Raw genomic sequence first — 14,329 nt, forward strand, 5'->3', positions numbered from 1 at the left:
GGCCGCAGCAGGATCAGACATGTCTAGGGAATCAGATTTTCAACTCATGGTCAAGGGTAATTCTGGAAAGGCCTGTAGCTTCCTGCCTGACGTGTGGAGGTGCAGCATCTTCAGTGTCTATCTTTTTCACATCAGTGGCCTTAAAACCTAGAACGAGGATATTTTCAGAGAAGCAGCTAAAGATGATCACGTTTCTCACAGGTAGGGGGCACACCTTCACACACTCAATGCTGAGTGTGGACAGCTAAAGCCCCCGTGGGCAAAGTGGGCTCCCGTGGCTGGTGCTGGTAACTGAATGGGACACTGTCCATCAAGGGAAAGGGGCTCAGGGACCCTGAGGGCAATGCTCACAGGGCCTGGGCTGGAACCTTGGGCTCTGGCACCCGGGCAGGCGAACACTTTGACCCCCACAGTTAGTCCAGAAGGAGGGGCAGCCCTGAGCTCTGCAGCTACCTCTGGCCCGGCTCTGTCCCCCCTGGAGCCCGTGGGGCCAGGCACCTGCTCCAGCTGGCTGACGGCCTCCCAGAGCAGCGAGTGCAGGCTGGAGAGCTCGCGGCCCAGGTCGATGTAGCCCTCGAAGCCGGCCGTGTTGGAGACGGTCTCGGGGTTGGAGATCTCCAGCAGGAAGCGCTGCATGTTGGTCCACTCGTGCTCCAGGAACTGGTTCATGAATGACATGTACTCCTCCTTGCTGCCAAACCTGGACAGAAAGCAGAGAGGGTAAGTGTCCCGGGGCCGGTCCAGGAGACCCCCTTTGAGTCCCCCAGCCCCCACTGTGGCTGCCTCTCCCACCACTCACTCCACCAAGCCAACACATCTGCTCTGGCTCAGGGCCCTCGTTCCTGGCTGAGGCCGGAGACCCTTTCCCGGACCTCTCCTCGCAGGACCAGAATGTTCTGTGGCCCTCACTCCCCATTCACTGCTGGTCAGTCTCCTTCCCTCTTTCTTCCAAGTTTCAATGGCTTGGTGTGCAGGTGACTTTTAATGCACACTTAGCGGGTCTCTCTGCTGAGCTTTCAGGCGTGTACAACCACAGGCACCTCCCCTGTCCTCAGCCTGGCCGAGTCTGGCCGACTCAGCGCTGTCACCTCAAACCCATGCCGCGCTCCTGGGCTTCCTACCTAAGTAGGGACACCGCTGTCCCCCAGAGAGCTCAGCCAGAAGCCTGGGGGTGGCCAGCTTCTCCCTCTTCCTCCCCACCCGGCTAGGCCTGCTGACTTTACCTTCCAATCACCCCCGACCTTAGCCGCTCCCCACCCCCCAATACTTCCACGGCGGTTTCTTCTGTGGGAGGGAACCACAGCTGTGCCCTGTGCCCTGTCTCTCTGCTGCCTGCTGTGCTCTCTCCAGCCCCCATTCCCCATGCTGTCAGGCTGACCAGTTCAGGACCCAGAACGGACGAGGGCCATCCTCCCTGTGGGGGACCCACTTTCCCACCTGAACTTCAAGATCCCGCTGTCCTCTTGGGTCTCGCACCCCCCCTTCTCCGGGCCTGCCATGTAATGACTCGGGAATGCCACGGTGCCTCATCAAGCCAGCACACGGGCCTCCCGGGGCCTGCCCCACCTCTGTTCCTGCTGCCTCTCCGTGAGCAGGTGACTGCCTCCCCACCTTCCCGGTCCTGACACACAGCAGGGGGTGCATCTCCTAGGAGGACAGGGCTGGGGCCCTCCTAGGAGGCCTGTGTCTCTATCACTGCTCTGCTGCTTCCTGCCCTCTCTCCCTGATCAAATGTGGGTCCAGGAGGCTGGAACCAGATGTGACTCAGAGCCCAGCACAGAGAAGGCTTGCAGCACGGCTCTGTCCACACTGTGAATGAGCCCTTCCGTTTCCACCCACTCGCTCTAGGGTACAGTCGAGAACACTGAAGCGCCTTATAAGCAAAGACATTCTTCACAGCATCAAACAAGGACAGTCTGAAACAACCTGAGAGCCCAACCACGCAGGACGGGTTAAGGAAATATGGGCCATTCTCCCTTGAAGGCATGTTAGTCATTCATCGCAAAACGAGGCTTATGAATGTTAAGTACACGGGATAATCCTTATGATAAAAATGTTAGTTCAAAAAGCAGAAGGAAAAAATATCTCCTTTTCTCACCTTTGAAAATTAAGGAAACATACCCAAATGCCATGTACTTTTTGTAGGGGGAGGATGGGAGGTGGAGATCTGATTTTGAAAGAAGGGGAGGAGAAGAGCTGAGGAGGACAGGGACAGAAGCAGGGCCTGCCGTGCGGCCCCACCCCAGGGCAGACACACCCACGGCCTGTCCCCAGGGCTCCAGCAGATGCCCACGCCTGGACCCTGGCCGTCCGGGCTCACGGCACTCACTTGGCGAAGTTGGCCAGGTTCTGGGTAACCTTGGCGATGAGGGTGAGGGTGCGGGCAGTGCGGTCATCGGGGTACTCCTGCAGCAGGTTGAAGAGTGAGGGCGACATGATGGCAGGGCAGAGGAAGCGCAGAAACAGGGAGGCGCTGATGAGTCGCTCGCTGATGTCAGGCCGGCCACGGCTGCTGCACTCCTGTCGCCATGAGGCAAATACCTCTTTCAGCTCCCGTGGGAAGACACTGGAGGGACAGAGGAAGGTGGGCCAGTCATCGGGCAGGGGGCTAGGGCAGGAGGGTGCAGAGCAGGGACCTGGTGCTGGGTCTGATGGAGCCCTGGATTCCAACGCCTCCACCGTGATGGCCTGTGAGCTACTGAGCACAGGACTGCAGCACGGCAGCGAGGGCAAAGGGAGAGCCTGGCCTAGGGAGCAGGGACACGGAACCCCAGGCAAGGCCGTGGGCTCTCTACAAATGGGCCGAGAGGGGATGGGCGCAGGCACACAGGAGCCAGGTCTCGGTCCCAATGAGATTCGACGGCAATGGCCAGCTCCTGGGCCTGCCCCGGGGCTCCACCCTCTGTCCCAGACACCAGGCACAAGAATCTCGGGGAGAGTGAGGAAAACACGACTGGAACAGACCACTGCCCCTTGGATGCCATCACTGGCTGCTGAGACTCACTCCCTTTGCTTGAATATTATAGGAATCAGACATTTTCAGAAGAGCTCCAAATGATCAAGATGGCAACAGGCTAATCACCGGATGAGAACACAGCTCCCGCTTTCTAGGTGGGAAGGGAAATGGAGGAAGTGACCTCCTCCCCAGGGGGTCCAGTGAAGGTGGGAAGGGTTCCCAGTACCCCACTGGGGGCTCTCTCTGCCAGGCACCCGCAGCCTGCTGCAGTCAGGCCCCACTGGCCAATCTTTACGTGGTTTTCCTATCTGTTCACCCTGACAGACATGCCTCCCACCCTGGGGCAGGCCAGGCCCCAGCACTCTTTGGACTCTATGCCTGGCTCTGCCACGGACTCAGGGTGCTCTGAGCAAGTGCCTGGCCCTCCCTGAACTTCATTCAGTCCCCTCATCCTTACACTGAGAACAAGGTCGGCCCTGCCACATTCACAGGACCATCTCAAGTCCATCAGAAGCCTCGATCAACTCCAAAGGCTTTTGCCCAACAAGCCCAGCACCTGCTCAGCAGGCTCTCTGCAGTGAAACAACAAGAACATGCTACAGACAGTGACAGAGGAGCAGAGGAGGACACGACCTTAAGCCCTGACCCTCAAATTGCCTGGCACAGGACTGGGCAGGGGGCAGGTGCTGAGCGATGCCATCTATCGATGGCCTTGTCCAGGACAGAAAGATGCCTCCGGGCCTCGGACAGATATCAGAAAGAGGAAATGGAAAATGGCTGTCTATGGATATGTTTCCCTGTGTCCCACGCCCAGTCTGCCCTGGGAACTGGGCGGGTACCGGGTAAAAGCACAGCCCAGCCCAAGGATGGGAAGTATGTTCCCAAAGAGTTCAAGGCTGTGCCTCTACCCCAGGCCAGGGGTCATTTCTGGCCCAGCCCGAGGGGCCAGGATGGACCTAGGTGAGCACCTTGTGCAGCCCAGGGGCAGAGGGACCTGGTAGAAGGACATCCACTCTATGCGCTCTGGCTATTCCCTCTGTCCCCTCCCAAGGCTGCTGCTAACCTAGCAGGCCCGTCTCTGCCTGGTTTTTGGGAGCAGCAAACCATTCCCGGGCCTTCCTGGGTCCAGCCCTGAGCCGGGGGAATCTGTCTGCCCCCAGGGTGCTCCAGGTACGTGCAGGAAATGGATCTGGACACAGGCACAGTCCCACTCTGATGGGATCAGGGCCGTGACAGCGGGTGCCGGGAGGAATGAGACAACCGCGTCTGAGATACCACGACGGGCGGTGACAGAGGGAAGCAGGTACAAGGCCTTGAAGCAGGAAGGGAGGGAGTGTGTGGAGGTGAGGCGTGGGGTGAGGGAGACCCTGCCAAAGAAAGGAGTGAGGTACAGTAGGTGCAGGAGGGGGTCACCCCTGTGGACAGCTGAGGGGTCTCACCTGAAGCTGTCCACCTGCCCCACGTGGGTACCTGAGCAGGGCCGTCGGCCTCGCTCCTAGTGCTGCAGCTCCAGCATCAACGACAGTGCCCGGCACATGGAGGGTGCCCGCTAAGAAGCGTGGAAATGCGCTGCCGTGTCCTGCATATGTTCTGGGACGCTCCCTTACATGAGCGAGCCCACAGAGGACCAGGACGGGGCCCGGCAGCCCATCAAGACTCCACTGGGCCAGGCAGGGTGTGTCATTGTGCCCTCCCTGCATAACCTCTGCTCCGTCATTTAGAAGTCGGGGAAGACGGAGCCTAAGGGCCTTGCCGAGCACACGCACACGCACACGCACACTAGCACGGTGCCCAGTGTCCTGCATGCAGGAAGGGAAAGACACAGGGGTGGGGGCCCGGACGGCACTGACCAGTAGGAGTTGATGATCTTGCAGAAGGCTAGCTCGCAGCACATCTTGAGGTTGCCCTGGTGCTCGGGGAGGTCGGCGGCCGAGCACTTGCTCGGGTCCACTTCGCAGTTCTCATCGGACTCGTACAGAGCTTTGATGAACTCACCTGGGGCCAGGAGGGCAGGGAGAGGGAGTGAGGGCCCGGCAGGCACAGCCCATGCCCTGCCCACCTGCCGGCCCCACGCCCCACCCCTACCTAGCGCATCTTGCAGGTACTTCTGGCCCACCAGCTTGAGGTACTCCTCGATGGCCTTGGTGGCCAGCGTGTTCTCCCGGAAGATAAGGTGCTCATTGTCCCCACAGCGGTCCACCTCTGACATCATCAGGTCCGTCAGGAAGTCCTGGGGAGGCGGGAGGTGAGGAGAATGGACATGAGCAGGCCTGCAAGTAGGACCCTAAGATCCCAGACCCGCTCCCCGGCCAGAAGTGCCTCCTTCTCAAGGCTGCTCCACTGCCACGATGCTGGTGCCCACCCTGGGGGGGCTGCTGGGGGCGCGCACAAGGCAGCCTGTGCAGGGGAGATGCCTACAGTTGGTGAGAGCTGGGTCTAGGAATAGGGAAGGCAGGCCTGGGCAAGAGCACGCAGAGCCATGAGCCAACTGCACCATGGTCAGGTCCGCTGGACTCAAACCCTGTTCAGCCCCGACCAGGCCTGGCCAGGTCTCCCTTCCCATCACCAACAGCGCCGAAGAGGACAGACAGGCCACCCTCCCTCTGTCATACAAGCAGCTGCCACTATCTACCCACCCGTTACTCTGAGGGGGTCTCCCACCCCAGAAGACCTGTTCTATGCAGCCCCACAGTGGGGAGTTGTCCAGATGCCCTAAGGCAGTGCGCCAGGGCCCAGACGGCGAGAACACGGCCCTCAGCTTAGGTGGGAAGGCGGCCCCTCACTGCTGTGGGTCCCAGACTTTCTGGAAGGCAGCTGTGAAACTGGTGAGCCTGTGGGTCCTGTACACAGTGTCATGGGAAGACCCTGGGAGGAGCCTGAGCCCACGCACGCCCTCCTGACTGCAGAGATGTGGGCAGTGTGAACCTGCCTCTCTCAGGAGCCCCTGCCTCCTCATGCCCTCAGCCAACCCTGTGACCTGGGGGAGGGAAAGAAGACAGGCAGGGAATCAGAGACCCGGGGTAGGGGGGAGGTGACAAGGCGGCAAGGAGGCCGGTGTGGGCCAGGGTTTCTGGGGCTCTGGAAATTTCTCACTCCATTATGTACAACTTTGGGCCCTCTGAAATTGAAAGTGGACCTTAGACTACAGAATTGAGTTCTAGGCCCAGGAGACCTACTGGCCAATGGAGAAAGGGTGGGGGCTGGGGGAGGGAGTGGCCACTGCCTCTCTGGGAACCACACAGCCTGAGGACCCCCTTCCTGCCCTACAGGCAACCCAGAGAGCCCCTTTCTCTGAACACACAGAGCAGAGGCAAGTACTGCATGAAGCCTGGTGGCTCCACAGGGCTTCTAAACACCTGGGGTGGATGCCAGGCCCAGGCTGGGATGAGTAGGAGCTCTTTAGAGCTAAAACCTAACGAGGCATGGAACAGGAAAGTGACCTGCCTGAGCCCACCCAGCTATCAGGGCCGGATCTGCCTCTTGTCACATTGAAAGGAGTGGGGATGACGGGGAGAAGGCCCAGGAACCCAAGGACAGGGACTCTGAAAAGCCACAGCCCAGGAAAGCAGAGCCCGGGGAGCGGGCAGGAAGGTGCTGAGATGCCCGCTCACACAAACCTCACCTTGGGACTTCGGGGCCCTTATCAGACGCTCTGCTTCTCACCAAGAATGTCCCTTTGGTTCCCAAGTGTTCAGATAGAAGGGGCTCATAAGCACATGGCCCTAGCACATGAGTTACTTTCTATGCTTCTGCCCATTGATCCTCTAAGGCCCACTGAGGTGGCTGGAGCCTGGCTTCCAACTCCCTCCACAAAGCACTGTGAGCCCCGAGAACAAAGGTCACTGCAGATAGAAGTCGGCTTTCCAGGCTAGCCCAGCCCTTGGGGGACAAGTACCGAAGGAACAGACACAGCAGCAGAAGAGGTCTCCCTCGCTCCCTCTCTGGGGGCCAGGGACTCCCTCAGTTCACTCAGTTTCCCAGCAACCCCCAACACTGACCAGGAAATTAAGGACAGTATAGCCAGAGCTGGTCCAACCTAGTCAGGTCTGCAGCTGGGGGTGGGTAGAAGACAATGAGGCCTCCCTCCCCTTATGGAAAGCACAGTCAGGAAGTCCCTTTCCTTGAAGGACAGCATGAGTCCAACAGGCAGGGGGGCTCTGGAGGCCTGAAGAGGGCCACAGACTTCCGGGAACAGATAAGAGGATAAGGGGCCCTAATGGAGTCATGTGCCTGGGTCCCCAGCCTGTGTCTCCCCTGTCCTGAGACTGAGAGGGCTCAGGACCCTGACACACGGCGGTCCCTCGTCTCCATCACAGACTAGTTGGTCCTCAAACCACACCATGTCCAGAGGGCAGAGGCCCAGTTCCTTCTTTCTTGTCTTAAATGTAGGTAAGAGATTCATCTTTTATTCTCCTAGGACACAGGCCAGCATGCAAGGCCTTCTGCAATGTCCAGTCCTTCTCCACTGCATCCCCTTAAGGCAACTCCCACCAGGAGGGGACGGGGGGGAGCCTTCCTGAAGGAGCCTGTCTCCAGAACTAGGTGGGAGGGACTGAAGCATGGCCTGGAAGATAAAAAGAGGTGGGCAGAAGCCCTCCAGGAGGGCTTGCCCAGATGGCTACGGGACGATCCCTGTTCTGGAGGCCATGGGACCGGGGATGGCTGTCACCACAGCCGGCTGGTTGCTGCGTGGAGGCAATACACTGCGCTCTGTGTGTGAGTCTGTGTGTCTGACGTGTGAGGGCTGCGACAGGTGGTCACTTGTGGGGATGTCAACTGAACTCTGTCTCACTGGACGTGTGTCTGGGAGAGGCTGGTTCCCCTCAAGCCTTAGACGCCAGCCCTTGGGTGCAGCGGGAAGGTTCCTAAAACCCACTTCCTCACTGTAAGCCACAACCCCACCCGTCGGCTCCATATGTGTGTCAGCGATCAGCTCCAACCACGAGGAGGAACAAGAACCGCCCCCCCCCCCCCCCCCCCGGCCCGGCAACTCTATGACACAACTCTTGGGTTTAGGGAGCCCACCTGGCTGCGACGGGTGCTTCTGCTAGAGCTGAAATCACGGACTCGGACACGGGGGGCAGCAGATAACCTAGTGTGCATCCCAGGCCTCTGCATGGGGCCACACAGCGTGGGGGACCCACCTGCGCCCACACACGCACCTTCACCTTGCCCGTGCTCTGCAGGATGTGCACCAGGGCTGATGCCATCTCCTCCTTGGTCTTGGCGCTGAGGATGGGCTCGAGGGCTGCACAGAGCCCCAGGTAGTGGTTGGTGATGTGCTCGGCAAACTCCTTGTACATCTCCATGGGCAGGATGGTGACGGTCTGGTAGCGAGCCTTGATGCGGATCATGGGCCCGGGGCCCTTGCCGCCCTTGGGGTTGGGCGTCACCACCGGGTACCACTTCTCCACGAACTGCCGCCCAGCCACCGAGGCGGCAGGCAGGCTCACCAGGCCCAGGTAACTGTTGCGCTCCTTCTTCTTCTTCTTGTCAGTCTCCCGGTACAGGTGGACGGTGACGGTGCGCAGAGGGGGCAGGTTGTGGAACTCAAAGTGCTCACCCCAGAAGACATTGTCCGTCTTGAGCTTGCCCGTGGTGCGGGCGTAGAGCACGTCGTCCAGGCACAGCTCACACAGATACTTCTTCTTGGCCGGCAGGTCCTTGGCCTCGATCACCCACAGCTTTAGGATGTGCTCCACACGCCGGCTGTTGTCCTGCATGTGCACAAAGGGGCCTCGGTCACCGGGGGGCAGGGAGAGCTTTCAGACACAGGAGGGGCCCAAGCCCAACACAGGACAGGGGTGAGGCAGGGACCGCTCGGAGCCTGGCGGACAAGGGGCTGGATCCCTGCTCTGTCTCGTACTGACCCACTGACCTTAGGCACATGACTTAACCCAAGCCTTGGTTCCCTTTCCTGTGAAACAGGAATGAAACAGAGTAACAGATCGAGTAAGAGGTTCGCACAATGCCTGGCACATAGCAGGTGCCTGTGCCATTTACCAGCTCTTCTGGAGTTTGCTGGTCTGTAACGTCACTTAGGAGGTGACCACTGCTAAGGCCCCTTCCGTAGTGAGGTCATGGTGACCAGGGCTCAGCCCAGCCCCAAAGGCAGCCACAGAAGCAGATGATTATAGGAGGGGATCCAGGGACCTGACGGGGGCGCCTTGGGGGCACACCTGCCTAGGTCAGTGGTGCTCCCCTGAAGGGGACAGATGTCTAAGCTGGAACTGGATGCGTAGGGAATCAGCCTGGGGAAAGGGGGACATCCAGGCAGCAGAATGCCAGCACTCAAGTCCCCAACAGCCCAATGCTCAGTTCTCTGGCCCAGCCTCTTTAGCATGTGGCTCGAGTCAGTCTGGCCAACTGGAGCTCCTCCCTCAGAGCCCGGCACCTACTGCTCACCTGGGCGCTGCCTCCACCCCCCATCACAGCCCACATCGGAGATCCCTGCCTCTCCCCTCCTGTCAGCGTCTAGGTCCACTCTGGGTCCAGCCTCAGTCCACCCTACTTGGGGACTGGGGACACAGGCTTACCTTGTTGGGGTGTACCGCTCGCCGAAGGTTCTCCATCCACTTATCCCGCTCGGCTGCCGATCGGCAGGAGAAGCACTTGCTTCCTGATGACGTGGTCACCTGTGAGAGACAGGCAGGACCGTGTCACAGGGGAGGGAACACAGTAAGGCTGGTACGACGGAAGACCTCTGGGCCCTGGGCGGGTGGACTATGGCCACCAGGTCTGAGCCACAGCCACAGGGCAGCTCACCCAATGACCACGTTTGCAGGTGACCCAAGGTCCCAGAGCAAGTCAACAGCAGGACAGCGGAGCCCTGCGCCAGTCGGTGCCTGGTCCCCACTCCCCACCCCTGCCTCAGCGTCCCCGTCCACAGGAGAGCATCTTTCTGGCTCCAACCTCACTCTCCCAGAGATGGGGAGAGAAGGTGTGGGCCCCCTGCCCGGGTCAGAGGGCAATGCTCAACTCGGACCTCCCCCCCTACAGGTAAAGCCACAGGCACCGAGGAGACAGATACAAAGGATCACCTCAGTCCTTAGCGGCTACTTCCGACAGTTCTCTTTAGCCAAGTGGCTAAACTTGGTCACAGAAACTTAACATTTGGGGGACAACACTGGAGAAATAAAAATTGCACTGTCTAGATGTGCTGGGCCCTGGGGTCCTCCTGTCTGAAACCCTTACCCTCCTCCCCAGATTCCTGCTCCTCCTTCAAACCCATCCAGGTCGGGGGGCCCGACCCAAACTGCTCCCACTCTGTTCCTGCTGTTCCCTGCTGTCCTGGCTTTGTGGGGGAAACCAGACTCCTCACCCAGCTGTTCAGGCACCCCCTGCTGTGGACAAGCGGGCAGGCACTATCTTCAGCCTGTCCCAGGCAAAGAAGTCAGAGCCCGGCCGGTCCAGGCGTCTTGAGCCAGAAACGGCACCCAGAGGCCCAGAGCTTGGGGCAGGTGTGCCAGGCAGCACTCCGCCTCTTCCCCGGGGCCAGGGGGGCCCTGGAGGTTGTCCCTGAGTAGCTGATTTCCATCACCAGGCGAATTCATTCCTCTACCAGAGAGCTCCCCTAATTATGCAAGACAGTTGGGGGTGGGAAGCTTCCCAGAAACAGAGGTGGGAAGAGAATATGAATAATTGGAGAAACAATTAGGAACTCCCAGGAACACCTGCAACATTAGCTACCATGGTCTTGGTTTGGCCTCAGGCTTTTGTGTGGCTGCTGACATCGTCCTGCCCACTCTGGGCCTCAGATTCCCCATCTACGATGAGGGGGCCCTGCACAGGTTGGGTGGCTGTCCCCCTGCTCTCAAACTTGGGTCACAGAAAGCTAGGGCAGGAAAGGTTCTGGCTCTCATTATGCAGAAGGGGAGACAGGCCCAAAAAAGGGGTACTCTCTCCTACCCCACATTGCATTTGAGGTGTTTCTAAGGAGGAGTGAGCAGGCTCTGGGGGCTTAAGCAATTCTATACAGGCCTTCACTCCCTTCACCCACTGGGGCCTCATGCCGTTGCACATGGGAGACAGTGCCGGGCCATGTACAAAGAGCCCACGGAGCGGGAACAGAGCCCCCCATTTCCCAGCTCCACCCGGTCTCTTAGGAGCCAAAAGCGCTGGGCAGATTCCAGCCTGGCCCCAAAGAGCCTGGCCTTCACCGAGGCCACAGAGCGACACCAGCGCCCCACCTTGCTCCTGCAGCGGGACCCACCTCGAAGCAGTAGTCCTGGCCCAGGATGCTGCTGTGCACCGGCTTGATGACCACCTCCTCCTCCATGCTGAGGTCCAGCGCCTCTACCGCGCTGCTGGGGCTGAGCAGGGACTCGTGGGAGCGAGACTCCTTCAGCCTGGGCATCAGATGGGACCTAGGGGTGGGCGGTTCTTGTGTCAGGCCCAGCCTGCTGCTCCCCTCCCTTCCCCCTTCCCCCTTCCCCGGGAGGCCTGCCCAGACTTCCCAGCTGGAGGCAGTCACTCCTCCCGGGAAGGGGGGACTACAGTGCTGGAGTCACAGACACCTGCCAGGCCCTCTTGCCCACGGCGGGACTCCGGGAGAGTGGCTCAGCCTAAGGGAGCAGATGCCGGAGGATCAGGCCACCACTCAGGAGCCGAGTGTCAGCACCGAGTGCTGGGGTAGGGTCCTGGCCTTGGAGACCCACGGGACCCACGCGACCTTCTCTACCTCCTCTCCTCGGCCCTGGTCTCCCTCCAAGACCAAAGTAGTCACCCATTTGTCTAGAAAGTCACTGTCAACAAAGCTCTTTCCCGCACATCATCCCACTCCCCCCACCAGTCCCACTCAGGGCAGGAGAGCCACGGGGACATCCGCTGCTCCCACCTTACAGAGGAGGACCTGGGGCTCAAACGGGAAAGAATACCACAGTCTCCGCACAGTACCTGAGACACTGAGACTCAGACAGGGTCCATGTCCCGGAGCTTGGGGGCCCAGGCCAGGCTCAGTGGGCTCGACACAGGCACAAAGAGCAGAGATAGCTGACATCATCTGGTGCCCAGGAGGAGCCCAGACTAGGACGGACTCTGACAGACCCGGCCTTGGACCTGGGCCCACTGCTCACTTGCTGTTCCCCTCTCTGAGCCTGTTTCCTCAGTACATCACATGGGAGGTACCTCAGATGGCACCTGCACCAGGGCTTGGTAGAGTCCTTCCGAGAGGCGAACGTCCCTTCCCTTCCAGAGCCAACAGCACACGGCAGTGTCCCACCAAAGCCCCCTCCCACAGCTGTGGCCTGAGGGCCAGCAGGCTTTCTAAGCCCTTCCTGGCATGGAAGCCAGGCAGGTCTTGCCCCTACCCCTGTCCACAGCGCAAACCCCTGGGGGGCTTGGCCCACCCAGACCTCCTTCCCCCAGCACCCTCTGCCTCTCAGCTCCTGGCCTCCAACGGCTCCAAGATCAAGCCATCATTCTCTCCCTGTCTCACCAAAGACCCTACCTCAGGCCAGGAAGGTCCGGCAGAATCACCAAACACTTCCTGCGGAGCACAAACCCGGTAGCCCGTATCTCCGTGACCAGTGGAGGTAAGCCACTGGGGTAAGCCCTGCTATGTGGGGCTCAGGAATTCAGAGATGAGCTGGACGGATCCTGCCCAGAGGCCCCCACAGGCTGCGAGAGGCCACCGTCCACACCCCAGACTCGAGGTGCCCATGGCAACAGACCTCTCTAAGACAGAGTTCTGTGCTAGGCACTGCAGAGGAGTCAGAGCCAGAACTGGGACCCCAGCCCACAGGGACCCCACAGCCTGACCCAAGAGGCCCAGTCAGCCCCGCCCACCCCCACCCCCCCCCCCCCCCGTGCCTAGAAGGAAGCTGGCACAGGGCAAGGCTCAGGTCCCTCAAGCTGAACCGACGCATTCAGGTAGGACTCCTGAGAGCTTGAGGGGAGTGGCCGGACCAGAGGGAAGCTGTGAGGCAGGCTGAGGTCAGGTTAGAGCCCAGCCAAACCCTCACTCACGTGTGGAACTCGGTGAGGCCCGAGCCTTTCGGCACGCCAGCGACACCGCCTCCGCTCCTCCAGCTCTCTCTCTCTGGAGGCAGCCCTCACAAACCTGCACTGTGGCCACCACCCCACTCAGTTCTGGGTGCTAACAGAGCTCCCCCGGCCCTGCTCCAGTGGCCTATTCACCCCCATCATAGCACTGACCTAGGCGGGGGGTGGGCTTGTAGTCCCCTCAGCTGCAAGACTCTACCTCGGGCCGCCCCCGACGCGAGGCAAACTCCAGGCCTCCCTCCCAGGATAGGGCTTCATACCTCAGTGCAAGAGATGCCCTGCCCCAGGTGCTGGAATAGCCACCCTGCCTAGGAAGGGCTGGGAACCACAGCACCCTAGGCTTGCTGTCCAGGGCTTAAAACCCAGCTGGCAGGCTGGGACCGAGCTGTTTTCCGGCCCAGCCTGGAAATCCCTGCCAGGTAAGGATGCTGGGAAGGCAGAGTAGGGACCCAGGATGTACAGAGGGAGGAGCTGGTGTCCTAGGGGGCTAGGGCCCCCTCTCGCCTGAACAAGGTGGCTGGGGAGAGGAAAGGGAGGCATGGTTCAGTAGACTGGCTCTGCCCAGGGAGAGCCAACGAGGCTCTGGGTTTACAGCCTAGGAACCCAGCAGGCCCAGCCCAGACCCCAAGCAGCCAGATCCTGGAGCCTATGGCTGCACAGCCCTCCTCTTTCTTCCCTACCACCCGGTTCCATAATCACACCCCAGCGGGCCCAGGCCTCCCTGGGAAGGTTCCTGGCTGAACAGAGGGCTGTGGGGAAACTCACAGTAAAGGCATCCTGACTGTAGCTGGGCAGCTGTGACCCTCCCAACCTCCTGTGGGCTTCTCCAGGTGGGGGACCCAGAACAGAGGCCGAACCCCTTGCACCCGAGTTGACTGGGAGGGGGAGTGGGGGCAGCTACTCCAAGGTCTGGCAGGCTATTTCTGCACCGTCTAGAGGGCCAAGCTCTAACTGCTGGCCTGTGGGATGGGGGCAGGGCCAGTGGGCCTGTGCTCCCTGATTCCCATGCAGACACGTATCCTTCCCGCTCGGCCTGGAGCCCGCCCGTTCCTCCTCTCTTCCCCACAAGGCTCCTGGCGAGAGAGAAAGGGGCACATGAGGTCCAGAGGGAGTTGTTCTTCTGTGACCCTGGTGGGTAAAATGTCCTGGCAGAGGTGAGTGTGCCCCTGGTGGTGGCTATAAGATGACCGGGTTTCGGGAAGGGAGAGTGGTCACTTGGTCACTTCCTCAACCCAAGAGGATCACCAAACGGCCTAAGAACCACCTCCTCCAGGAAACCAGCCTTGACCCAGGCCCACAGGACCCCCAAATACCCCCACACCAGCCCACCCCATCAATTACTCAAAGCAGGCCTTTACCACACCATTCCTT

The 14,329-nt window shown here is 60.2% G+C and overlaps 1 protein-coding gene across 13 annotated transcripts in view; it reads right to left on the reverse strand.

Moving 5' to 3' along the window:
- The window catches only part of DAB2IP (DAB2 interacting protein), a 188,226-nt gene that overhangs the window by 16,153 nt on the left and 157,744 nt on the right, over positions 1–14,329 (reverse strand). For all 13 annotated transcript variants that reach the window (XM_058694278.1, XM_058694276.1, XM_058694281.1 and 10 more), the window contains 7 exons: positions 11,169–11,322; positions 9,493–9,591; positions 8,119–8,673; positions 5,042–5,186; positions 4,807–4,951; positions 2,330–2,566; positions 499–700 (listed from right to left, as the gene is read on the reverse strand). In XM_058694278.1, the coding sequence (XP_058550261.1) occupies positions 499–700; positions 2,330–2,566; positions 4,807–4,951; positions 5,042–5,186; positions 8,119–8,673; positions 9,493–9,591; positions 11,169–11,322 (1,537 nt within the window). The remainder of the gene's footprint in view (positions 1–498; positions 701–2,329; positions 2,567–4,806; positions 4,952–5,041; positions 5,187–8,118; positions 8,674–9,492; positions 9,592–11,168; positions 11,323–14,329) is intronic.

This window comes from Neofelis nebulosa, chromosome 12, assembly GCF_028018385.1.
Source record: "Neofelis nebulosa isolate mNeoNeb1 chromosome 12, mNeoNeb1.pri, whole genome shotgun sequence".
Lineage (NCBI taxonomy): Eukaryota > Metazoa > Chordata > Mammalia > Carnivora > Felidae > Neofelis > Neofelis nebulosa.